At 40.8% G+C, this 25720-nt stretch overlaps 1 protein-coding gene and 1 long non-coding RNA gene across 2 annotated transcripts; both read right to left on the minus strand.

Annotated features, from left to right (window-relative positions):
* Positions 1-813: 813 nt before the first annotated feature.
* COCH (cochlin) lies at positions 814-21697 on the minus strand. Its single transcript, XM_014941619.1, has 11 exons — positions 21549-21697; positions 21419-21463; positions 17837-17993; positions 8357-8490; positions 7827-7889; positions 6942-6986; positions 6708-6855; positions 4879-4982; positions 3968-4194; positions 1953-2469; positions 814-1219 (listed from the first exon to the last, which is right to left on the minus strand). The coding sequence occupies exons 1-11, from the start codon at positions 21571-21573 to the stop codon at positions 1044-1046; spliced, it is 1641 nt and encodes a 546-aa protein (XP_014797105.1). The 5' UTR covers positions 21574-21697; the 3' UTR covers positions 814-1043.
* LOC106887856 lies at positions 18185-21157 on the minus strand. Its single transcript, XR_001411978.1, has 3 exons — positions 20680-21157; positions 20349-20450; positions 18185-19267 (listed from the first exon to the last, which is right to left on the minus strand). It is a non-coding gene; the product is annotated as an uncharacterized LOC106887856 (long non-coding RNA).
* Positions 21698-25720: the final 4023 nt, after the last annotated feature.

The following is a 25720-nucleotide window of genomic DNA, read 5'->3' on the forward strand; positions in this document are numbered from 1 at the left end:
CAAGAAAACTATTCTTTAAAGATGTTTTTACTAGCATTAGACAATTGTTATTCTGTGAGCTATCAAATCCCACTTACGTGTCTGCCGACTTTCTTCCTTTCTGACCGTGTAATCGGATGTAAACCAGTTGGGTTTCAAGGTTTGAGATACCTTTGGATTTGAATTTAAATCTCAGGGTGGGGTCTAATTTAATCTCTTTGCCCAAGATTCCTGTCTTTAACTGTCTAGCCAATAACAACTTCATAAGATCAAGACAGGACAAGGCAGTTGACAGGAAAAATCTGGTGATCAGATATATTAGGAATATCAGTGTTGGTTTCACTGGTGTAGAAGCAGCAGTGTCCACTAATATATTGGGATCCAGATCCTCAAAAAGAACTACTGTTCCTTAAATACCTTTCAAAAGATATTTGTGCCAAAAGAACCAAATATAGATCCACAGGAATCTGTGGGTAAAAGTTAAATGTCTTTTGATGTAAACTTTGCCAACCAGATTGCAGTATCTTTCACAATAGCAAAACCTCAACTAGAAAAAAATGCTGTTTAGCTATAAACTGTCATATCTTTTCTTAAACTGCCTGGCAATAATGGATGTTGTGCAACTGAAGCACTGGAAGTGCTATCTTGAAAAGATACAGACTCATAAGCTACAGAAGGCTTATAGAAGATAGTACCATGTATTTAAAATGCTATTATTTTTAACTTGTAAGAAGACATCTAGCAAGTGACAGCAAAAATGTCAGAGCTGCATTGTTTCCTGTGCTGATATCTGATAGCCTTAAGTGCACAATATGCGTAGCTTTAAACGTATTGAAAACGTATTGAAAATGATAGCTGTTGGCCAAATTCTGCATTCCAGTATTAAGAACAACTTCTAACAAGCTCACAAGAATCCTCGACTGACTATGGAAACACAAAGTAGCCCTTCTTCTTCCCTTGCATTATGATAGAGTATGTAAGAATAAAACACCTGTACTTCAGAGGGGCCATTTCAATTTCATTATTTTTAGTTTCATAGTAATATCCAAGAGCAGATTTTTGCTTTATTGTTTAGAGTCCAAAAAATCTTTACAGATGCCTCTAATAATATCAGGAATCATCTGCTCCAACCCTGTGAACTCCCTAGTGAAGAAAGTATGAGATTCTCTTGGTTCAGAAGCCATGTCTTTCAGATCATCCAGAGGTGCCCAGGCAACGCCAACAGAGAAGACCGTTATTCCTACAATATTAAAAAGAAATAGTTCAGACCATTTTGCCTATGGATACAAGAAAAACAGCCATTTCCACATCCATGAATTAATCTAGATCAGAAAAGCGTGTTTCAGTACCTGTCAAAAATGATTAGATTTTGGCACTAAATATGAGGAATTAGATCCTGAAGGATCCTGAAAAAATCCTGAAGGAAATATGGGGTATCATAAGAACTAGCGTCTTAGTTGTTTTTGTAGTGACACATATGAATGTAGCAGGTACAATGTCAGTCATGAAACACAAATAACACTGTGTAAAATTATTTTGAAAATAAATTTGGATCCTTCACATACACTTAGTGCTTTCAAGCACCATCAGCCCAATAAGCTTTTTGGCCGGAACTGCTTATTTCCTTCCTAGATGATGGAGAGCAGGAGTCACGCTGTATTGGATGGCATCACTGATTGGAGCTTTGCTAGTTGGCTCTAACTTCCTGTTCAGGGAAATCAGAGTGGGTGTATGTTTCTCACTAAGCTGCCATGAGTGAGTCTACTCACACCCAGCTCCATAGCACTGGTAGGGGTTTTTTCATCCTAATGGAAAACAGTTCTTTAGGGCTTACATTTTGCTGAATTTAAACCAGATATGATACTTGATTTGCTCACTGGGGCTGTATTTGCAAACTTTAAAATCTTAACATTTACAATAGAGCAGAAATAGGATGAATCAACTTCCACTGCTTTTAAAGATATATCACTTACCTGCTTTTTGCGCAGCAGCAGCAGGTCCTCTAACATCATCATAAGACTGACCATCAGTCAAAACAACGAGGAAATTTTTGTTAGGACCATCTTTCACTGGGCCAAACACATTCCGGGTTGTGAAGGAAATGGCATCACCAGTAGCAGTACCACCGCTCATGTAGCGAATGTTCCGGATAGCTGAGAGGACCTTCTCTTTTGTGGTGTAGTCTGTGAAGCCGAACTCGGTACGCTGATCGTAGGTGAACTGCACGGTCGCGATCTTGGAGCCAATGTCAGAGATCTCAAAAGCCTTGGCAACGTTGCTGATGAATTCAAGCACAAGGCGGAAGTTGCTGTCTCCAACGCTGCTGGAACCATCTATCAAGAAACCGATGTTGACAGAGTTGTAGCAGGTCTTGCTACACAACATCTGCTCATGCGAACACAGCTTTTGGACAAGAGGTTTCACGTATTTGGTAGTACCAAACCAGGTGGGCATTTGGTAAGAGAAGAAGCCGTTGTTCCGACAGACAGCCTGTTGAAAACAAGAAGGCAACAGGTGAATACTGACACAAAGGCTCTTTGGAGAATAATCAGAGATCTACATTATTTTCTTTCAAAGGCAGGTTAGAAATGTAGCCTGACGGTGAGGGGTGGTTGGGGTAGGGTTTTGCTATTTATTTAAAAAAAAAATTGAGGACAAACATCTGGAGTTTGAGTCAGTGAAAGATGTAATGTAGCTTAATTTATCCAATAGTTAATCAACCTTACCCCCTGACTTCTTGAAATATGAAGTAATTTAACTTTATTCATAAGAATTGTAACAATTGGAAATTATAACTGTATTTTTGGAAAGTGAACTAAATCATGGCTACTGACTATCCAAAGGATTGCAAGTTCTGTACTTTTGCTTATCCACTGAAAATTTGCCTTCTGTGTTTTCCCTTTAAACTTGGTAAGCAATTTATTTTTTAGAATCTGTAAAATGTAATAAACACTGGCATACAGCTGGGTAGATATATAACTCCAGCTCATTCAAAGTAACATTTCTTTTTCCCTTGGCTCCCATAGGGTGACTGTAAAGTGCAAGGTAATGGAGAAAGAGGTTAAATATAAAATCAGCTCTCCGAGGTCATCACTGATTTGGCTAAGATCAAAATGCAGAAGGGGAGGGCAGGCCTCAGTCACCTAAGGGCAGGTCTTTCTGTGCCTATGAGTATGCAGGAGTTGAACCTGCCTGCAATACCACTGGGATCAGCAGCAAGCTGACTTGTACCTGGATGCAGCAGAGCAGTAGTGCTACATCCTGTTCAGGCCCAGAGCTATGACATTTCTGCTGAAATTAGAAATCTAAAACCTCCCTATGAAAAATGAGATGTTTTCCTCACTGGAAAATAAATGAAACCTACTGACTAGAAAGCTCATGTGAGAGTAGATGAACTGTGTTTGAATTCCTACTCAATTCCAGAGCAATATCCACAACTCTTCATCCAAGATGAACGGCTTGCATGTGAACTTGTTAGGATGGAGTTTTTCAATCTTTCCTGTCCATTTTGTAGTGAAAATAAGTAAATGATCCTCCTAAGAACAGGTACAGAAAGATATGCCTCCCTGTCTGCCATTTCAGGATAGGAGATATCATATCTGCATTTCATTGTCTTTGACACATGTAACTGTATTTACAATAGGGGAATCTCCTACTCTAAGAATCTTCATGTAAGCACAAGGTCCAGGACTTAAAACTTGGCCAAGACTCTGAACAGGGAGAACAGTGACAGCACTTCAGTACCTTTGTGTATCCCCCTTCAGCAGGAAAAAACTCTGTGTTTCTTTAGGCTTCCTAATGATACTCTTTTTAAATCACTTAGAAGCAAGGTTAGCTTCACTAGTGTTTTTGAGATAATATTTCAATTTATATATATATATACACACACATATATATGTAAAAGAATTAGTTCATTAACATTTTAGCATGAAATAAATTCTCTAGAGTCATTCCCATGACTGAAAAACGTATAATGATATTCTCTTACTTTGTCAACAAAACCAATGTCTTGTACCATTCCCAGCTCCTCTGTTGTGGGTTTCGCTACAGATACAATGAACACATTGACTCCAAATTCTCTGGCCACTATGCCGGCTTCTTCTATATCATCTGAGGGCCAGCCATCTAGGAACACTACAATGATCTTGGGAATTCCTTTGCGTGCTCCATTTTCTAAAGAGAAGAATTTCTGGGCTGTGTGCTTCAAAGCTTTCCCTAGTTTTGAATAAAAAAAGAATATGAAGAAATAAGGCAATTACATTTTGATACACCAGTTTCCTATTGAAATTGTGCTGGATTTTGGTTATGATTACAGGTCTAACCCAGTGTAAAAACAAAAAAGTGTCACATTATTATTTGATAATAACAAAGCTTGAGCAACCTATAAGTTAATAACAAACAAAACCACTTCAAAAAACCCCAAAACCGCCTCCACAAAAAAAAAACCGACCCACAGATAAAGCTGAGGAAGAAACCACTGACATTTTTTCGCCCAAAGGTCTAGTTTCATACCAGGAAGTAGGTGTATTAGTGCCTTCCAAAAGAATTGGGAGGAAGAAAGTTGAGGAGCTACTTATATTTAGCTTGTGAAATGCAACATATTTGGAACGCTCAGTTTCCTCATTTGGCAAGTATCTCTTTACAAACACTGACTACTCATTCCAAGATTCTTGTGACTCTTTAATTAGCAACTCAACAAGAATGAAATGCTAAGCCTTTCAGATATGAATTTGTTCTAAAGATATCACTCTGTTACTAGTGAAAAGTTGATGACTGTTTAAATGGAGAAGTAATATTTGCACTTCTACTCTAATTAAACTTCTGGAAATGAAATGGAAGATGTGGAAAAGGCTGAACCTGACTAAGAGAATTTCTCTTTACAGGGAGGCATGAACTCACCTGTATTAGAATTGCCTCCTCTAAAACCTAGTTCCTTTATCGCAAACAGAACTTCTTTTGCAGCAGTGAAGTTTTTCAGATAGAATTCAATTTTTGGATGTTCACTGTGGAAATATAAAACAGATTAATAAAGTAAACAGTTCACTTTTCATACCGCTAGGGCATTTGCAAGCTAAAATGCACTTTGAATCATTCTGTTCTTAGTAATATACGTTCTTCTTTATATTTTTAATTCCTAAAACAGAAATATGATCCTCACTTAATAATTTTCACAATCTTTATCAAGAGGAATTATTTAGCTGGGTGCATAAATTAAGAAAAGATTGATTTTTATGCATATCAAGCAGCTAAAAACATTAGGTTGAAAGAGATGCACAAAAAAATGTCAGAATGTGCCAGATGTTAAACTAAATGCATTTGTGTAATTGAAAATTAGCAAGTTTTCCACCATTTGTATGAGAAATACCTTGTTTTTAAAAGATTCCTGTGAAATGCAAACAGTTTGAGTTATTTAATTTGAGAAATTTTAAGGTATGTTAGCTACTAACTCCATTTAAGAAATGAAAGATTTTAGCTACACTAAATTTCCAGATACAACTTTTGATTTATAGTAGAAAACAAATTTGTCATGCAAAGAGTAGAAATAAATACACCTGCAGGTCAAAGAGCTGCTGCTATGAATAAATGGCCTGATCCTTCATCAGAATCCCTGGAATGCCCTGAGCCAAGCAGACTTGGTCTGCAGTGCTGAGTCTCATGGCAGAACAACTGTTAAAGTGGTACTTCTTAAGGTTATTGCTTGTAAGATTAATTTCTAATGAAGAGCTGAATGTTCAAAGTACTGAACCGATTACTCAGTTTCTCCAGGAATTGTTGCCCACATTATAGTATTTAAACCCGAGGCAGCAAGAGTAAGGCTCAATTCCCCCAGATTTTGATGTCCACAGTGGACAGACTAGATTTTTCAGGAAGGAATTCACCACAAAAAGAAGCATCCAAAGCGATTCAGATGGTTTGTGTCAGGAACGTAGTCATTCTTTCTAGTGACTATCAAAGCAAGCCTACGTCATTAAATAAGATGCAGACATCTGTGCTACAGTTGTCTAAAGGAAGGGGAGAGGAACAGACTTTAATGATGAAAGAAGTGATGGAGAAACCCCGTGTTAATCTAACAAATGTTTCAACCTTCTTAGAATAAGAGAGTTCAAGGCTTCTTTGTGCTTCCTTTATTCCAGAAGCAATAGCCAAAGTGGTTAAGCCTTGGAAAATTGTTGCTGCTGAACACTAGCGAACTGAGCTGTGGCTCCAAAAAACATTTTACCAACATGTTGGATGTGGCAGTGGCTTTCAGACTGCTTTGCAGGCTGTGAATACACATAGTAGTATAAATAGTCTTAAAATAAAAAAGTGACCATATACAACTTGGAAATCCGCTGTAGTAACCTACGGGTTGGCAAGAACAGGTTTTTGTTTTGTACATGTACATAGCCATTTGTGGAAATTCTTTCTCTACAATTTTTGAAGAGCCATCTCTCCTTTGCAGAGTGCTTTCTGCTGTTTTACTAAGATGAGCTACAAAACTGTTGGTGCCAGAGGGGCTGCTCTCTCTATCCAAATATCAAATATCACAGAGGCAGAAAGATGATCAATTTTTTCACATGGACATCTCAGTGTAGCACAGAGCAAACAGTACTACAGCTGGAAAGAGTTTGCTCTCTCTTGCTATTCATCTGCCATTATTGAGTGACCACTGTTCTGCAAAATAGGGAGTGATATATTAATTGATTTCTCTTATCGCTTAGTTATATTTTGTATAGATCTGTTCTTACCTGGCTTGTACAACTCCAACGTGAGGTCCTTCTGTTCCAATTCCCAACATCACAGCTACTTTTCCAACAAAGTTTTTCTGCAAATTAAATCTACGTTGGCCTATGTTGTAGCTTCCATCCATGAGAAATGCAATATCAGCTTTACAGTCTGTGAACATCCAAAATAATTACTTACTTAACACCAAATTAACGTTAGGATTTTGCTTTGCAAAAGTTAAATCTGTGGGTTCCTACCTTTGTTTCCAGCCTTTTTATCAAGCGGCTTCTTAGGTCTTTTACCTTCAGTGAAGGAAACAGTATGGGTAATTTAAAAACAAGAGTGAACCAGAAAAAACTCAGACTCCAAGAATTACATTGTAACCTACCAGCAGTAAGAACTGTCAATTGGTTTAATTACTTGTGCCAACTACTGCTTTGCTCCTTAGAGAATATTCTTTTTCAAATGAAACAGTTTAACCTTCCTTTCTAGGCCTGCTTTGCTGTTTACTGAACTGTAGAAAGCTGGGAGGGGTGCTGTAGCTCTTCAGCCCAAGTGCTACCATTTCGGGGTCAGCGATCCTGCTGTACTGCGTGCAGTATTAACGTTTGGAAGCAAACCATGACTTGAGCTGTAAAGCAAATTGTCTGTTCACAAACATCCAATGCCAGTATTTATATACTGCTAACCTTCATGAAAACTGATCTCGCCTTTTACTGGCAGCATTTTCTGTGGAGAAATTCATATAACATCTACGTTTCTGCTATGTAAATCCTGACAGCACTCAGCTGTTGAGTAGTTCTGTAAGAAGGAATGCACTGTCTGTCTTGTCTGTCGCTTAACAGGAATGAATATTACATGAGCTCACGAACTCTTTCCTTCCTTTCTGTTATTCGTATTACTTTTCTAAATTCATTCAAAATTTTCTTAATTTACATGAACACTGCTGAGGTCAGAATCAATCTTCTCGATTACAAATGATTCCTCTTTTTGCTGATGAAAGATTTACTGCTAAACTAGATATTGTATATATTCTTTTCCTACATAACCAATCCCTATGAAACACAGCATTTTAGTCAAGTATTCAGGCACTGTAACACATCTTGTCACGGGAGGCTTCCCTTCTTGCAGAGACCTCATACCTGTAGAAGGACGTGCTGTTGATACTGATCGCCCAACTGCTTCAAGCGCTGTGTTCTTGATACCTGTTAAAATATCAGAAGAATAAATTTACTATATTTCAGTGTATTTAGATGAAATTACAAGTGCTTGAAGAGTGCTGTATTTCCAATAATGTTTCTCCATCATCTGTCATTAGCTACTCTTGGATGTGGGCCTAGTCAGATCTTTTGTGCAATCCAGTATCGCACGCCTTGTTTTACAAGTAATAAACTTCTCCTTTGACCTTCTGCATTTGAAACAATAGCAGCTGATGAGTAATTACAGTGTAATTTTTACGTGTCAGCTTCTGCTACAGGCTAGCTGGAATAGTATTTTAAGGAAAATATGGAAAAATTAATATAAAATAATGAGTTAAATGTGAAAACTGTTGTTACTACACTTCAGACAGCAATCACATTTGTTTACGCATACAGTAGCATTGAATAAGTTTTCTAGAGTTCTGTTAATATTTCAAATATAGTTTGCAAAATAGTAAGTGTGATCCACCTACGAGTCACTGAGAAAGACGAAGCCCATCTAGTCAGCACCTGAGACTGGATCCCATTGGCATTTACAGCAGGGTAGCTTTCCTGTCCTGGGAGAGTCTGTACCCGCACAGCTCCTCCTGCATTGGTGATCACCCCCCTGAGATATGAAGAGAGTTGTTGCAAATCAGATATTTTAATCACAAGAAAAACCAACGCAGTTACACCATCATTAGTATACTGGACACTAGCCTCCGGAAAAAGGTGCCCTATAGACAGCAGGTGTGTTCAGGCTAAAACAAGCTGTAAATTGCTGAATAGAGTTTTAAAAGAAACTATTCTGCTAAGCACCGCACAAACTTAGAAAAAAAAAGTCAGGAAATTCTAAAATTCTGGCAGTGGTCAGACTGATGCACAAGAGAGTTGTTTCAAGGATGTATCAGTCCCTAAAGGAAAGAGCTCCAGCAAAACATATTTGAATGCCCATGAATATTTGCAACCAAAACAAAATTCGGTAAATTTAACTACAGAATGACCAAAGCTAAGAAAACCAGGAAGAAGAATTGCTCTTTATAGTACTAATGGGTGTGTAGGATATCTTGTTATGCAACTATAGGCTGAAGTCAGAAATGATAGATATTACTGATAGCAGCCATCAGATTACTGATAATTATAAGAACAGAGTCTAATCCATCTTAATCTTCTTACTCATCTGTAGTAAACATTAAATGTGAAATGTGAAATCTGAAATGAGTAAAATATTTAAATGCAAGTTAATAACTGAGTCCATGTAAGACTCTGGGTTTTTTCAGTCTAGACTTGGAAATAGTACATCTACAGTAGATGCAATGCAACTCTGCAATTTTCACTGACAGAATTTGGAATACGTAGGTAATAGTTAATGAGTCATACCTATGTTCATTAGTTTAAGCATACTGCAGTGCATCCTTAATATGATGGATCAATTAAAAAAAAATTAGAACAAATACCATGAAGCTTATTGATTAAAATATCTTGTAAAGTCATACTCAGTATATAAGACTGTTACACTCCTTAACGTTTTACAAGAAGGGTCAGTTCAGAAACAGAAGCCACAAGAAAACTTGTAACAAAATCTGTGGAGAAAGTTTTCCAAAACTAAGAGAGTCAAACCTAAACCACCCAGACCCTAGACAAGTTTTTAGAGGTCATGGTCTAGTTTTTAGAGAAGGCCACTGTTATTTTTCCCTTGTTGAGGTTCATTTCAGGATCCAACAAATCAGACTTTGAGACTGACAGAGACAAATGAAGGAATAGCTAGTTTGAAAATCTTGCTGGTGCTTATGGGCTGAGGATCGTGTGAATACCCAGGAGGACAACAGATTTACACATTTAGGAAACTTCAGAGTTAAAAGCAGCCCAGAGAGGACTTCACTGTTTTTGCAGGAAGAGAGGCTGTTGTGGTTGGTTGTATTTGGAAACCTCAAGTGACAATAAGAAGCATCAGAACTGTTCAGATCCCTTTTTATATGCTACTGAAATAACAGTTATTAGTTTTTAGAGGCCAAAATTCAATGTTGAGCTTCTCTAAGAGGGAGTAAAAGCTTAACGCTTTGTAGTACTTGGGCAGGTACAACACTGTGGGAGACAACCAACCATTCCCAGACTATTTAAACACAGCAATGTGCACCTTCATGTTTATTTTCCTTATCTGTTTGCCTTCCTGCTTGAAAAGAGATCACAGCCTAATCTGATTTAAAACAATATGAAAGTAGAATAGTCAAGGCTGGAGTTTAGAAAATCTTGCATATATTTCTGGTAATATGAGCTTTGGGTATCTGTGGCAAAGGCAGCTTCCACACAAATGTCCTTATTACTGCTGTTAAAATGTATTCCTCATTCATAGACATGATTTGCATTTCTAAATTGAACTGTGATTATATATATTTAATTCTTGTAGCTTGGAACACTGAATTCAGTAAGGCAAAATTATCTTTGGGAAAAATAACACATTACTGTATGTAGAATATTTCAGTCTAATTAAAGCATCATTTTCTTTTCCAGTTCCTGGTTCTCTTTGGCATTCAAGCCTTCCATAGTATCTTAATGGATAAGAAAATGTGTCAGAAATAGAATATATTGTGTTTAAGTGGAACAGTTCCTAGTTTAAGTTTCTACTTGCAATTTTAGATAAGCTACTTTGGGCTTGCATAAGCATAACTGATCCATGCCCAAGTTAGCTCCCAAGAAGAGCTGAGCATCTCTTCCCCCTTCCTTTGTTTTGCACTTGTAACTTTGAGCACTGAATAGAACTCAGTAATGCATTCATACTGAAAGCTCAGCCTAAGAATTATTTCTGGAAGCAACGATTTCAGCTTATTTTAGTCACAGTGTGACCACTTTTGTCAATATGGTTCCATTTTGTCTATTGGTCTTTTCATTTTGATTGCCATGTAATCATTCTAGATTTCCCCCTCTCCCCCAGATACTCTCCATCAAATTTGGAAGTTTTCCACTGCAACCAGAGTAATTTATTTGCTTCTTATCTATTTATTGAAAACATGTGATTCTGTATTTCATCACAGGTCATAAATCTAGACTGCCTTCTGAAAATACACTATTTCCACATAACAGCTTGCTATTTATAATGCACATGGGGGCAGATATTAGATGTGAATAAAATATGAACTATATCTTAGATTAGTTATTCCTCTTTCCTTGCCCTCTTGTTCTGTAGGTAAATTAACAGCTGTTTAAGTCATCTTTACAATTGCATCAGTTTTCACTTGGGAGGTTTCTTCCAGCAAGGTTATCAGAGTGCATGCTCATACATGCTGAAGTGGAATAAACCATATTTTCAGTCTGCCCTTGTATTCTGAATCAGATTGGCAAATTCCTTTCTGCAATCAATTACGTATTTACTTTAAAAATGAAATTCATCCTGTAGAGGTCTGCAGTGGTATTTAAAGAGTGAAGAAGTGCCTTTGCATTTCCTCAGAATGATTTATGTCATTACAATCTGCTTTGCTTTTCACCACTGTTCTTTGGCTGTTTTGATTAAACTGGAACTCTGTAAGTTTTCCAGGAACAGCTTTCACTTCTTTACTCACTGTGTTTCATGCTACTGCCAGCGATGCTTGACAGCAACTTTCATATAAAAGCTGTCAGTCTGTTCTCTTGCCTAGCTTCACTTTTGATAACAAACCATCATTTATACCTAAATGGTATTTTTCACTCTAAAGTGCACACAATTTAAACAAAAAAGCAGATACATGAGGAAGCAATCCAGTACCTCACTGCACAATAGCTCATGGAAGGAAGTATACTGGCCAAGGGCAGCAGAAGACAGGGGAAGGTCTTAAAAAAAATATTGGAGCTTAATCTAAGCCACACTTTAAAACCTGAATTGAGGTAAATCAGCAGATAGGATTAAAGCTTTTTAGAGCCTCATGCACCTCCTCAAAGTTAAATGTAAGAACTGTTTATCCGCACTCTCAGTAAAAGAAACACAGGGCTGGTTTGCCTTTGCTGAATTTTGAATGTGGTTTTCAAGGATCCTGCCTAGGATGCTTGGGCAACTGATGCCTAGACCACAAAGAGACTCTTCCAGCCATGGGAGATGACCCTTGTAGAGGTAACTGCAGTCAGTTATCTTAGGCATAGCAGCAGAAAGTTGACATACGATCTTCTGTTAAAAGAAAGAAGAAACAAGATTTTCACCTGGTGAAAATCTTTTTCCTCAGGGCACGCTTTCCATTGTTTCTTAGAATTTGTAAGGCAAGTGACAGATTTGGCTGATGGAGGGAGCACTTTTTGCAGCATGTTTCTAAGCTCTTGACTTGGTTAAAAATGTTGGAGATGAAGCCACATGGATATTCCCTTAAATGGGCTTAGTGCTAAGTGTAAGGTAAGGATCAGTTAGATAAAATTGTCTAGAGATAACAAAACATTGTCAGTGAAATAGGCAAAGATTGGTTTTCCCCCTTGTATAACAGCATTAGAGTTAAGAGAAATAGATTTAAACATATACTAAATGTTCTATGCCAAGGAAAGTTCCCTAGCCTAAGGGCAGCAGCACTGCAACTGAGCTGTTAAAAAAAGTACATATTGAGCTGACTTAGAAATACATATTAGCTGATTGAGATCTGGAACTTACATGGTATGTTTTTATACTAATCATTATGCTCATCCTGGATGTCTATAGGTAAGCTATCTGCTTTTTCAGCAGAAGGAAGAAAGATAAAGGCCCGCCACCCTGCACAAGGCTTAATTTTGACCTAAAAGTTCTCATTCCCATTGCTAACAGAGTGCTGGCTCTAATAGCAGCTGGCATTCACTATCAGGTCCTTAGATAAAAACAGTTATCCTCAGGGAGTTAAGACAAGACAGCTGAATTACCTGAATTCCCATCTTTCCTTCCTACCCTCAGCAGCAGCATCAAACTCCTTCCATATCACCTGCCTTTCTCCATTGCTCCAAGGAGCATCCTCCCCTTCTCCGAACTGCAGTCTCCTACTGCTGCCCAATTGCCCTCAACCACCAATACTGCGCTGCCCAGGGTTTCACACCAGCACCCTCTGGCTCCCTAGGTTGTGTTCTTTCTGTCTCCTCTGCACCCCTATTGCTTTTGGGAGGAAAGAAGGTTCAGCAGCAGCAGGAGGCACAATACCAAAGTTTCCCAGGGGATCTACAGCTGCTGAGAAATCCTTCTGGCCAGACAGTCTGTCAATAATCCTCTAGCAAACACTAGGGCAGCTCAGGGGCCATTCATGTTTGTGGTCACTTTGTGGCCAGCTTGGTAATACCATGATATACTTTTATTACACTTGAGTTCTTGGACTCCCATGTTTAATTCTAAATAGTTCCACCCTGTGACTAGTTAGGAAAGTTATGAAAAAATTTACATGCCTATTTAGCATTTTAAAACTACCACATTGGGCTAGGTCTCCATTTAATGGAATTGGCACTAAAACAGAACTGCACAAGCTGAGAACCTAGTCCTTCATTTGACCTTCTGATTATTAATCCAATTAATCACTCAGTGGTAGATTTAACTCAGTTCTTCATGCCTGCATAGCGTCAGCCTGGTAGGAGGTTCTCCATTCTTCCCCCGATAAATAAGTCTTTTATTCTTCTGCCCAGAAAAAGAACAATATTAAATAAATATTCTGTTCCCTGAGAGTAATTACACATAAAATAAGGAGAGAAAAAGCCAAGTATAACAAACTAAATCAGGCAGAAAGCTTATTCATCTTTAGTATACAGAATTATTCATAGTTGAATTCTGCTAAATTCTTTACGTGCAGTATATAGTATTATATTGCATTAATAATTGCCTCACAGTAATGGCACTACTCATAGGAATAAACATTATTTGGTTTATACAGAATTAAGGCATCACCTCAATTTGGACCTGGCACACAAACTGGAGGGTACGCAGAGGGGGAACTGACCCATGCTCACACAACCAATTTCAGTTGGGGAAAAAAAAAAAAACAAAACAACCAACCTATAAGCACTGCTCCCAAGACTGATGCTTCTTGAAACACTGGCTAGTTGTCTGAGTGTGTTTTCTCTAAGGTAACAACAGCAGTGGGGAGCACAGGGCTGGTACCCCACAGCTCTTCAAGCAGAGAGCTCTATCGCACTCACTGTGCAGTGTGATGTAGGGCATACCCAGTCATAAACTAAATGTGATTGTTTCAGTTATTTGAAAGCAACTTCTGAAATTGTCAAAGCAGGTATCTAGTTACATCATGATAACAGCAAATTATGGGGATTAGCTATTAGCAATATGTTTTTGCAGTTACTTTGACACCAATATAGCACTTAGCCATTGCAACACAGAGCCAGAAGGAGCAATTTTTTTTTGTCTGTTATTGTTGGATTTTGTAGCCTACACTGAAATTAGCTGAGAACTAAACAGTTATCCTCTCTCCTCCATCAATCCATTTTTTACCAGAACCAGTATGTATGACTGCTAATAGTTGCAGTAAAACCAACAAAACATTCTCTTATAACAAATTCTGTTCCGAGTATGAAAGGCTGGCAGAACTAAGCCCCCGACTTAAAGGCGGTCTCCTAAATAGAAGCTTTTTCACCTATAGTCTGCTTTTTCAAATTGCTGTACTACAGTTATCATATTTAGAAAACTTGGAACATTGTTAATGTACATATTTACTGGAAGAGACAGATTAGAATGGTGGGTGTATTTTAATCCCTTCATTGCTATTAGGGCCCTCTTTGCTCTTGCAGTGTCTGTGGAGACAGGTTGTTGGATGCAAATTTTGCAAACAGAGGTGTACATTTCACAAGAAGTATAATTCAGATTGACATCAACTATGGGAAAATTCATATTTTTCCATGCTCCTATGCTTCTGGGCTCGAGAATGATAATACACACAGTTTAAAAGGTACAGGCTTCAGTGAGGACCAAAATGGTGTATAAATGTCTGTTCTATATTCTCCTAGGGGAAGACTACACAAATCTTGAAAAGAAATTTGCTTCTTCCATTTCTTGTACCTCCTTTTATAAATGTGTTGATTTTCCTGGTGTTGAACTAAAAATTATATTTAAAAGTCTAGATCATGTGAACATTTTTCAGCATTTTCAGTATTCTAGTATTTCAGTATTCCACTTTTCAGTATTTTCAGTGTTTCTACTACTTAATATTCTACTTTTACTAACTCCTGAATATTTAAATAAATACAAGATTTAGCTGAGGTACAATCTGGAGTAAAACAGGTCTTGCAGCGTAGCCCCATGGGGCTTCCTGTTGTCCTGCAGCTGGTACAGCGCTTGCTCCCAGCTGCAGGAGAACCGAGCCCCACCAGCTTTCTTGGTGGGACTTCTCTAACCATCAAACAGTTGCCACTGGCACTGAAGGTTTAAGATCACTGGCTAGTTGAAGTGGTTTGGAACTTTCGCAACATTTCAAAACACTCAAGTCTTAAGTGCCTTTGGAAAAAGATCTTTATAGGAAAAGCTTTTTTCTCTTTAAGTAAAGATGTCTGTACTTAAGAAAACAGTGTTAAAAATAAATGGCTACATCACTAAATACAAGCATTGTCTTAAAAAATACAACAGGAAGAAATTTCAGTTTTCCTGTACAAGCTTTTTAAAAAAAAAACCAAAACAAAACCCAAAAAACAAACAGAAGACATTTGATCCAGATACTGTCATAAACTCTTTCTATATAGATAAACTAGGAAAAGTGAAAAACCGAAATTTAACTTTTTTCTTTTTAAACACTCATGAAGACACTTAAAGCACACTGAATGAAGGCATTCATTCTTTCCACAGAAGGATCAAAAGGAGGTCTGTTCTAACAACAAAATACAGAGACATATAGTTATCTTTGAAACTAACTCTTAAACTTTAAAAACAAATACACACAGATCCCCACAATACCTCCCAAGTTCTTTCTAGCTGCCCCATAGTACCTTAGCTCTTAGTCTCCTTCACAGCACTTGAGAAATTCCAGACAGAATTTCTATTCAAAACCACTCCTTAAATTTAAAAATGTAAAAAAAGTTAGTTTTAGTTTACTTTGGAGTTAAACACTGTAAAAATACCCTGAATTTTGGAAGTCTTGTTAAAAGTTACAGGATTTTAATTGACATTTTGATTTTAAATAAGTTTCTGGATAGTAACGAGGGCCCCCTAAATATTATTTAAAATGCTTAGTACATATTTTATGACATTTAAACTATCAAGCAATGCATGTTAACTCAATATCCCTTTTATTTTCCTCCTTTATCTTTAGTAATTTATTTCTCTGTAAAATTTTAGGGTGCTTTTTAAAAAAAACTACTCTGATGGCAGAGTTCAGCAACACATCAGTATATTCTGAAAAAGCTTCTCTTGCTTGGGAATAAGAAAACATAGAAAGCATTTCTCCCTTTCTTTTGTTTTAGTTAAGCTTTTAGGAATAGCTTCAACCTTTCTGCAAGGGCAGCAGTAGTCTTATCTGGGATATACAAATATAATAAGGTGGTATGATTTCTCGTTTCAACTGTAGTGTATGTATATGTTAACATGAATGTACCTAAAAGCTAAGTAAAACTAGTTTTAAGAAGGTCAGTGATGCTTGAAGGAATCCTGGATAACTTACGTTGTAATCCACAAATGCTAATGAAATCTCCTTCGTAGGAACAGGACATTAAAAAGTTCTCCGTAATACAGTATTATACCTCAATATAATGATTTGTGTCAAGAGTACTTCTTGAAACCCAAGTAATTTAGATTGTATGCATGAGGAAGTCTTACTTTTAAATGGATTCATAATATTTAATTATAGAATTTTCAGAAATTAGGAAAAATTTGGGCAGGGTGATCTAGTCTGTAGTCTTTTACTTAGAAATAGGATCAATTATAATTACCTAGCTATTCTAGACAGCTGGATGTCTATCTGCTGCTGGAAACTGCACTGTTCTTGATAGACTTTTCTTCATGTCTAATGCAAATTTCTGTTGCTGAAACGCCAGTCCTATCTTAAGAGCCATACCACCTTACAGAGTTTCAAGTCTACTTTGTGGTAGTAAGCATGTTGTGAGAAGGTCTTAAGTGAACAAGTATCATGTTGTACAGCCAGTTAATAGATGAAGCTAAGAATCCTCCTTTTATAATCACAAGGTTTCTCAAAGTATCAAAATCAAAGTCTGAAACTCCCTGTAAACTGACAGTCAGGAATCAGTCTGGCTTCCACAGGCATCTGAAATATGCATCTCACTGTCTCCAGCTGGTTTTGCTTAACATTTCCTATTTACCTTGCAAGTGAGTAATTAGTAATTAAATGTTTGTCTTTCCTAAAAAAAAAAAAAAGAAATCAGATTACCTCAATAAGATTTCTGCCAACTGATTTTCCTCCCCTGTGGAATGGTTATTGCTGTTCTAATGACATCTACTTAACATGGGTTATCTGGATATTTTTTAGTCTTTAGTTTCTTATTTGATACAGGAATGAATTAAGCTAGGTAATTATTTCTTAATTAGACCAGTCAGTAGACTAACACTGTTCAAACAACTGTCAGAAAAGAAATACTGTGACAAGACCCCATAACACTGATTAAGAGTAATAGTCTTTATGGACCAGTCACCCAAATCATGGGTGGGTGTTTTTGCTTAGGAGCTTAAACCAATTTCAGGAAAATCCTGTAAAAGCGAGTAAGGAAGTAGGTCTGCTTTCATTCTCCAATTAGTTACCATTTACACTGGCTGTATCCTTCTGTGTCTAGCAGTGACACCTACGTTCCCTTCCAGCATAAGTCTGCTACTCTGCCCTTTGAGAGAACACCAAGAAAGCTGTTTTCAGAAACACCTAACACAACTCAGGTAATGGCTGGCTGGTTAGCAAGTTCTTTTCTCCGTTGCTATCTCTTCTCCTAATAACATTCTCATTGAGTTAGTCTGTGTCCCAAACTCAAGAAATATCTTTATTATGATGGCATCAAAAGGTTAAAATTTAAAAGCATGATAAGACTATATAACCTTGCTTAACACATTGATTAGCAATCATCTGACTTACCTGTGTATGGCAGCTCCACAGACACTGGAAAGAGAGGCATAAACTCCATCCCCAAAGACATAAAATTGCCAGAGAGGACAGTTTGCTGGGCAAAGAACATCTTCCGTCTCCTTTCTAAGATCAAGTCCTCTTGTAAAGCATGTGATAGCAGTGGAAGCTAAAGAAAAAACAAGAATGTGTGACATGAAAAATCATAAGGGTAGTTGTTTTTGTTGTGGTTTTTTGTTTGTTAGTTTTTAATCTTTCTACAATTTCCAGGTTTAAAACAATGTTTAAATTTGAAATTACATAGTCTCATCTTATGCTCCAGTGCATCTGTACAGATATTTTTGGAGCTTACAAGTGCGCAGCTATGAAATGGAAGAACACGCTTTATTTATGGGAAAAAAATGGCAGGAAACAGGGAGAAAAGCTTAAAAATTTAAGTAATTAAAATAAGAGAAAACAACACTAAAATAACATTAAAATAAGATCCAAGGAATATTACAGGGAGGGAAAAGCACAAGCAATTCACATCTCTAAGTTTACGCCAGACAGAGGAGCAAGGGGAAGGAGTTTCAGTGGCTGCTGGAACACAAGAACGGATAGCACTCTCCAAGGGAGAAATTAAATGACTCTGAGGTCCCCACAGTAACGTCCAGCCATAAGACATCTGTGAATCACTTGGGAAACTCTGAACCTTCTCTCCAGTGGCATTCACAAAGCAGGTTGACAACAACAGTGTTTCCCTCAGTCTCTGCAATAAATCCTATTGAGGTCAGTGTTTAGAAAAAGAAAAAAGTACCCATCTCCTTGCTCCAGTAATACAGTAACATCTAGAACACACATATAAATTCATTGCAATGAAGTTTACATCATTATTGTGCAAAGGACTGTCAGATTGACCCAGAGAGACAGAAGTTATTCATTTAGCTGAGGCACATGCATTTTTCACATAGAACTCCACCCTTTTGTTTTTCTTAGAAGTTGCTTCTCAGGTGGCCATCATCAAGTTTTTACTTAAGAAGTCTGAGACACTCAACAGAATCACCATGCTTATACCTAGAAACATATTTTCTTTGTTAAAGTGCTACATTATTGGTGTTATGCCAAAAGAAGTTAACTTGCTCTGCTCTTCGAGTCCCCTGATCCTTCCATGAAACTTCTACAAACATGTTAGCCAATTGCTGGGCAATAATCAACTAATATCCACCAAATGACAACCAGTAAGACCATCAGAATCAAACAGCAGCTGGAAGGCTTGATGTCCTTGGAGGAATCACTGCATTAACCATCATCCCATTCTGTTAAGACACACACTCTTCAAGTCTCACAGAAACACACTACACCAGGGTACACCATAAAAACATAGTACAAAGAGAAGAAACTGTATTTCTTCCTGATTTAAGTCATATTTAAAGGTAGAGATGAAAGTCTTCCGTCACTGTTGACCTAAAAAAGAAAACAGAAAGCAAGGCTCACTTCTGTCCTAAAACATCCACCCAAAACCAGTATTTTCAGTCATTTCATGAGTTTCCATCTTTTTGGTGCATCATTCCACGTACTCTGATTTGCCCTGAGTAGCTGTTTATGCCCACCCATAAAAGTTCCCACAGTTTTTGACAGAAGTCACTAATTTAAAAAACACTAGAAAAATAAAATCCACAGCAAAATCTGAACTTTTCTAATCTTGAAATTTCTATGCATTGCTTTGGGAAAGCAGACTTCGTTTATTTAAAGGAAAAAAAAACCCTATGTATATTATTACAAAAAAAAATAGAGAAGTACATCCTTATTATGCTTCTTATTCCTTTTAGTACTGTTTCTTGGCAAAACAGGAAGATTTGAAGTAATTTTTCATCTTGAGCATTCAAACTTTTAGAGTTCTTTTACTTTTGATATCTTATTCAAAGAATAGTCCCACAAACCTTAACCCATACTAGAAAAAAAAGATACTAGTGAAACATACCTGTTTATATTTTGGAAAACATGTTCACAGACTGCATACTAATTCATGTAATCTTAAATACACATCCTAATCTGGACAAGGGCAATGGGATTTTTGAAAAAATCTGGTCAGGGCTGTATCGTTCATTTCAATCTGAGACTTGCACTTTTCTGATGAGCTTAAGGTCGCTTCCCATCCCATGCCAATGTTCACCCACCCATGCAGTCTCATGTATGGTAACCAGAACTGTTGAACTCGGTAGTATTTATATGCATTTCAGGGGGAGTATAAGAAAAGATAAAAGATCCTTTAAAATCTCCCTGAGTAGTTACGAGCCTAAATACAGTAAATTTTTGAGGAAACTAATGTTCTTTCATTACTTTGAACAGAATTTAAGCACTTTCATAAGAAGTTCCTGCAAACTTCTAGTTCAATAACCAAATGCTGCTGAATTTAGGCTCAGAATAATGGTGAGAGACAATAACCTACAGCAACAGCTCACATTTTATACTACAACCACATCCTGGTAGCAGTACTCCATTTCGCCAATATTCCCTTAATGTTATTTTAGTTTGTTCCAGATACCTTCAGATTACAGAGGTTTCTTCTTCAACCCTGGCAGGAAGCATTACAGAAATTGTTTCACTTGTTTCCTGACAGACTGTTGGCACTTCATCTGTAATGCATCTGTAGAGTAAGGAGGAAAGGAGTGGTGGTTCAAGTAGGTTTTCTTTTACTGGGCATTTTTTTCCTCTTTTTTTTTTAGCCCTAGCACTTCTGTGACATACAGCTATCATCAGTTTAGCATAAAATAATTTTCCAAATGCTTGATTGAACACAAAGCGAGCAGTAAATCCTGCTTTCTAATGCCAGTGAAATCCTGAAGAACCATTCAGAAAAGCTTGAGGTCACTCACCTTCTGTGGGCCAGGCCTGCTTCTGGAAGTGCATCCTTCTGGAGGCTCCTGCCCTCCCTTGGGGAGAGGCTCCGCTGGAAGGGGCAGACAAACCGCTTGCGTCCTTTGGGCTAATTGTTTCTTTAACTGTTTCTTGTGGCTCCTGGTTCCCGTGGATTGACTCTGGCTCCAGGAGAGCCTGCTCTCCAGCGGCAGGGATGCCATCCAACAGGGCATGGAGCAATGGGCAGCTCCTGCCCTGCTAGGCAACGGTACCTTCTTTTGCTTTCCAGGTCAAAGCAACGGCAGGGCAGGTTTAGAGAGTTTTTAATCGATTCCAGGGTCAGAAACATGTCGTAGGTCCTCAAATTGCCAAGCACTGCTCGAGTGCCTTTGTAACACACAAACACACCCCACTCACTCCTGCTACCAGCACTCCCCTGGACGGGGACACTTGTCACCACTGCTTTTTTTCAACCTGTGCCAGGAGGGAGTTTCACCCCCGTTTGGCAGCGTTCCCAGGCATCCTCTGAGCCCTTCTGCAGCCTCCCCGGGGGTCACCTCCCCAGCGGCCGGACACGGCCCCAGGGCAGCGCTGCCAGCCCGGCCCCGGCGCAGCGGCTCCCCCCAGCCCGGCCCCCTCCGGCGGGGACGCGCCGAGCCGGTACCCGCGACCCCCGGGCCGGGGAGGGACCGGCAGAGACGGTCCGAGGGAGAACCCCCCGGCGGGGAGGCGAAGGGGGGAGGGCGGCCAACTCACCCGAGCCGTCGCTCCCTCGCACGGGGCCGGAGAGCAGGAAGGCGCCTGCGAACAGACAGGGAGCGGGGTCGGGGCGACGCTCCGCGCCCGCCCCGCCGGCTGCCTCCCAGCCGCGCCCCGCGGTACCCACCGAGGAGAAGGGGGGCGACCCACATGGCGGCAGGGAGCCCCGCAGCCCGGGGGAAGCCGAGAACAGAGGCGAGGAGAGGAGAGGAGAGCAGCGCAGCACAAGGCAGCCCAGCCGCCCCCACCGCGGGCCGCCGTCCGCTCCGCGCTGTCCCAGCCCCTCCGCGGAGCTGCCCGGCCGGTGGCAGCCGCGCCCGCTTTAAACCTCTCCCGGGCGCATGGGCACTGGGGCGGGCGGGAGCGAAGGAGGGCGCGGGCAGGGGCTGGGCGGCCCCATCACCGGGCGAGGCCCGGCAGGTGCTGGTCCTTGTCTCGGCCCCCGCCCCCGCCGCTCCCCCGCCCGCTCCCGCCACCCGGCTCCTGCGGGAACGGCTCCCCAAAGCAACGGGGTCCCTCCCCGGTCCCGCACCCATCCCGGACAGGCAGCGCGGGCACAGGGGTCTTCCCGTGCCTCCTTTGCCATTTTTCTTTCCAGATCTGCCCGCACACCCCTCTGTTTCCCTTCCGCCTACGGGTTTTGAATACGATATTTCAGATATATTTATATCTAGTATTATTATTATCGAATACATTATTTCAGATATCTTTATCCCAGATATCTTAAGAAATGCGAGTGAGCTACCAGGTACTTGGCCACAACATCTGTCCCTTCCTCGAAAATGAACCAGGGGGCAAAGCTGTCAGGAGCGCTCCCCCGGCTCCTTCCCTGCCCGCCCCTGCTCCGTGCCGGCGCCGGGAGCGCAGCGGGGGCCGGGCGGCAGGTCCCCCGGGGCCGTGCACCCCCGCCCCGGCGGAGCCGCAGCGGTGCCGGGGCGTTAACTCCTCCCGCCGGGCCCTGCGAAAAGAGGGAACCGGGGAATTTAAGCCTAATTTCATCTTTCGAAGGGATGGAAATACCCTAGCGGGCATTATTGTATCGTTTGCATTTGGTCTAAAATGTTAGCGTAAGTATTACAGGTACCTACCTTTCACTTAACAAAACTTTGCTTAAATTGAAGAAAGAACAAAAACAACCCCCCCAAGAAAAAAAAAAAAACAAAAAAAACCAAACAAACAACAAAGAAACAAAAGCAAACCAAAACAACGAAACAAAACCGACCATTTCACAGCCTGCTTCATTTTCGTAGCTCAATGCATACATGCATATGTAGCGTAAAGTATTAGGTGGCAGGAGTGTGAAACGATCCGATTACTTCTGACTGGGTGGGAAGAGAGGCAGGAGTGCGTTTATTTCAACGAATGTCTTAAAATCGTGTTCTTTGATGGCTGCCGGCATCCGCTGGTTAACTTCTACTGGGACGACTGTTCCCAGAAATAAACTTTCAAATATAAATAAACTTCTAGAATTCATAGGAATTAACTTGTTAGCGGATTTACCGGGGCAGAAAATTAGGTGCAGGCGCTGCTGTCAGCTCCGGGAGGGAGCGGGCACGGCAGCAGCCGTCTTTTGGGAGGCAGCTGATCAACGCAACCCGCTCTCGGGCTTTTTTCTTTTTATAACCTGTCGTATAAAAATATATAAAAATGTATAAATGCGCATTGTGAAATACGTCTTCGTATAATTGAGGATAAATGTATTTGAGAACTCTGCCGTCCGTTCAGAGATATGCCGCCCATAGAGCAAAATAGGAACCGTGACCGGGTGAGTTACTCGTTTGTTTTTTTTTTTCTTTTTCTTTTTTTCGGCGCTTAATTCAAGCCCAGCGCAGGAGCGGCGAGAACACGAGCCCCAGCCCCCCTCCTTCCTTCCCCCCCAGCTTTGATCATCTCAGAAACACATTTTTGGGCATCCCACACAGGATAGAGGTGGCGATGCTTCCCTCGTGTCTTGGTCTTCTACGGGAGCATCTCAAGTGCAAATTATTCAGGGCAGTTGGTGCAGATGTCAGGAACTTCTGCTGGCGTCTCTCTCACCTTCTCCGGATCCCGAGAGCTTGCCAAGGCTTTACCGATCGCCTTGGCATCGCCATCAGGCTCCCTCCTCTACCAGAGGTTCACCCGAGTGGGTCGATCCTCTTTCGCCTTCGGTGATTAAATCAGGAGCCGGCGGTGGCCGCTAAAAACTCAGTCCCTGAGGTGTCTCCCCCAGGAGCAGCGGGGACTCGCTGCTTCTCAGAAACGGTTCACACTTTCTGTTACAGCTCTCGGTTCATGGTTTTATTGGAGCTGCGGCAGTTAAGAGTGAAGGGGGGTGCTTCATTATTAATTATTTTTATTATTTTTCTAAAGAAAAAATTCTGGGAAGCCAAACGGTGTGTTAGAGAAGATGCTTGCCCTGCGGCTAGCACTGGCGAAGCCCCGTTATCTTGAAGCCAATGCCGGTAAACCCGCCCCGATGCCCTGGCCCCCACCGCGGCCCGGGGAGGGAAGGGGCCGAGGGGTCCTCGCTGCCTCGTCCTTCCGCGCCCCTCTCCTCCTCCCCCCTGAAGGAGGCCGGCAGAAACGCGGAGCTCGAGTCCAGCCCGGGGCGGGGGGGCACGGGGGGAACGGGTGTTGGCTTGTCCTGGGCTTGTGTCGCATCGTATCTGGTGGCGGGGGCAAATTGGGCTCCAGAGAAACGGCTTTCATAGGGGTTAATGCGTTTCGCCGCCCTGAAATGTCCCGACGACGTCTTCCCCCGGCGCCGAGGGAAAGGCAGGAGGGACAGGGAGAGGTATCCCATTTATCCCGGGAAATACGGGAAATGCCTGAACCGAGGGACACTGGCTGCCATAACCATGCAGCCCCACAGAAACCTCTCTGTCCTTTGTGTGAAGAAAGGCTTTGTGCAAAGATCAGAAAGGATAGAAGAAAGTACTAATTAAACTTTCAGCCTTACATACCACTTGGTGAGCGCCCCACGCCTTGCAGTTCACTCACTGGGAAAATGCTCTCACCCACCCTCATTGCAGTCCTCCTTCCCCTCCTCTTGACATTTTTCTTCTCTCCAATTCCCTTCATCTTCTGGGTTTTTGTGTTCCTGACTTGTCCCTGTATTCCCTTCGATGCTTTTCTATACACTTTCTTCCCAAAAGCTACTTAACTCATTCTCCAAACCGTTTTTAATTGACTTTTCGCACATCACCTTCAGTTTTATGTTTAAGAGGTACTGATCTGTGCTTGCATTCTTTGATTTGAAACTATGCTGTCTTGGGAAGGGCATTAAGGTGTTCCCAGGAATGCCAATATATGAGACCAGCAAACTGGTGCCAGGCTGGTGGAGCACCTTGTGCCTGGCTCTGGGCAGCCACCGGCAGCAAGGCTGTTTGGTGCCTTGAAGAGACAGACAATTTGAAGGGCCCTTGGGGGGGATGCGGCAAATGTTACAGTGCATGTGGGCACAGCCCTTTATCTGACACCCTGGGACTCGATTTGTAATTCACACCATCACCTTAGCTAGGCCTTTAATGAAACATTATTTTTTGTTTTGTTCCCAAGTTACTGGCTTGTTATTAAATCAATCAGAAACATACCCACTTAGGAAAAACACAGTATAAATGAAAACACATAAATTAATAAAAGCTAATGAATAGTGGAAGCAGCGCCTAAAGCAATGACTGCCTAACACTGGACTTTGTGATACTCTTTGAGCTGGGCAGCTACAGCCTTGCCACGCTACCTGGCAGGAGAAATGCTTGTTTATGTGTTTGTACATACCCGCATACATATATACAGTATTAAGCAGCAGCAGAGCTGGAGCACTGGAGCTCTGCCACTGTTCCTGTCCCACTGTTGAATGCTCCTTGGCAGCCCTTTGGCCCCCATCACCTGCCTGATTCCCAGCCAGGGGTTACTGCAGCCTGGGAACTACATCACCTCCTTCTTTGGGAGGCAGGGAGTGCTCACCACACGGACAGGCTCCAGACCAACCACCACAGCTGGCCAAGCCCCACTGGGGCACCTCACCTGGCAATGCATGGCCCAGAGTCCTCTCCAGGAAGGCTCTTCTGCAGTGGTCTTCTAACCATGGCCAGAAGCAGGGCAGGACCATCCTCCAGTGAACCAGCCCAGTAGCTGGAGCGCTAAGGAAGACAGGTATCTGCATGTAGGTCGCTCCTTTTAAGAGTTCAAGCACAACTGCTAGCAAACAGTAGCTGGTGGGCAGCAGACCCTCATCTACCTGCAGTTTATAAGTTTTAGATTAGCAGTTTCTTTTATACAGTAACTACTGGGTTCTGTGGGGAGGGACCAGATGTG

The sequence above is a fragment of the Calidris pugnax genome, unplaced genomic scaffold (genome assembly GCF_001431845.1).
Source record: "Calidris pugnax isolate Ruff unplaced genomic scaffold, ASM143184v1 scaffold56, whole genome shotgun sequence".
NCBI lineage: Eukaryota > Metazoa > Chordata > Aves > Charadriiformes > Scolopacidae > Calidris > Calidris pugnax.

Coding starts and splice junctions, on each gene's coding strand:
- COCH (XM_014941619.1), bottom strand. CDS start 21,573: ATGTGGGTCGCCCCCCTTCTCCTCG. Junction 6,856..6,941: donor TAAAAAGGCTGGAAACAAAG/GTAGGAACCCAC, acceptor GGATGTTCACAG/ACTGTAAAGCTGATATTGCA. Junction 4,983..6,707: donor GTTGGAGTTGTACAAGCCAG/GTAAGAACAGAT, acceptor ATATTTCCACAG/TGAACATCCAAAAATTGAAT.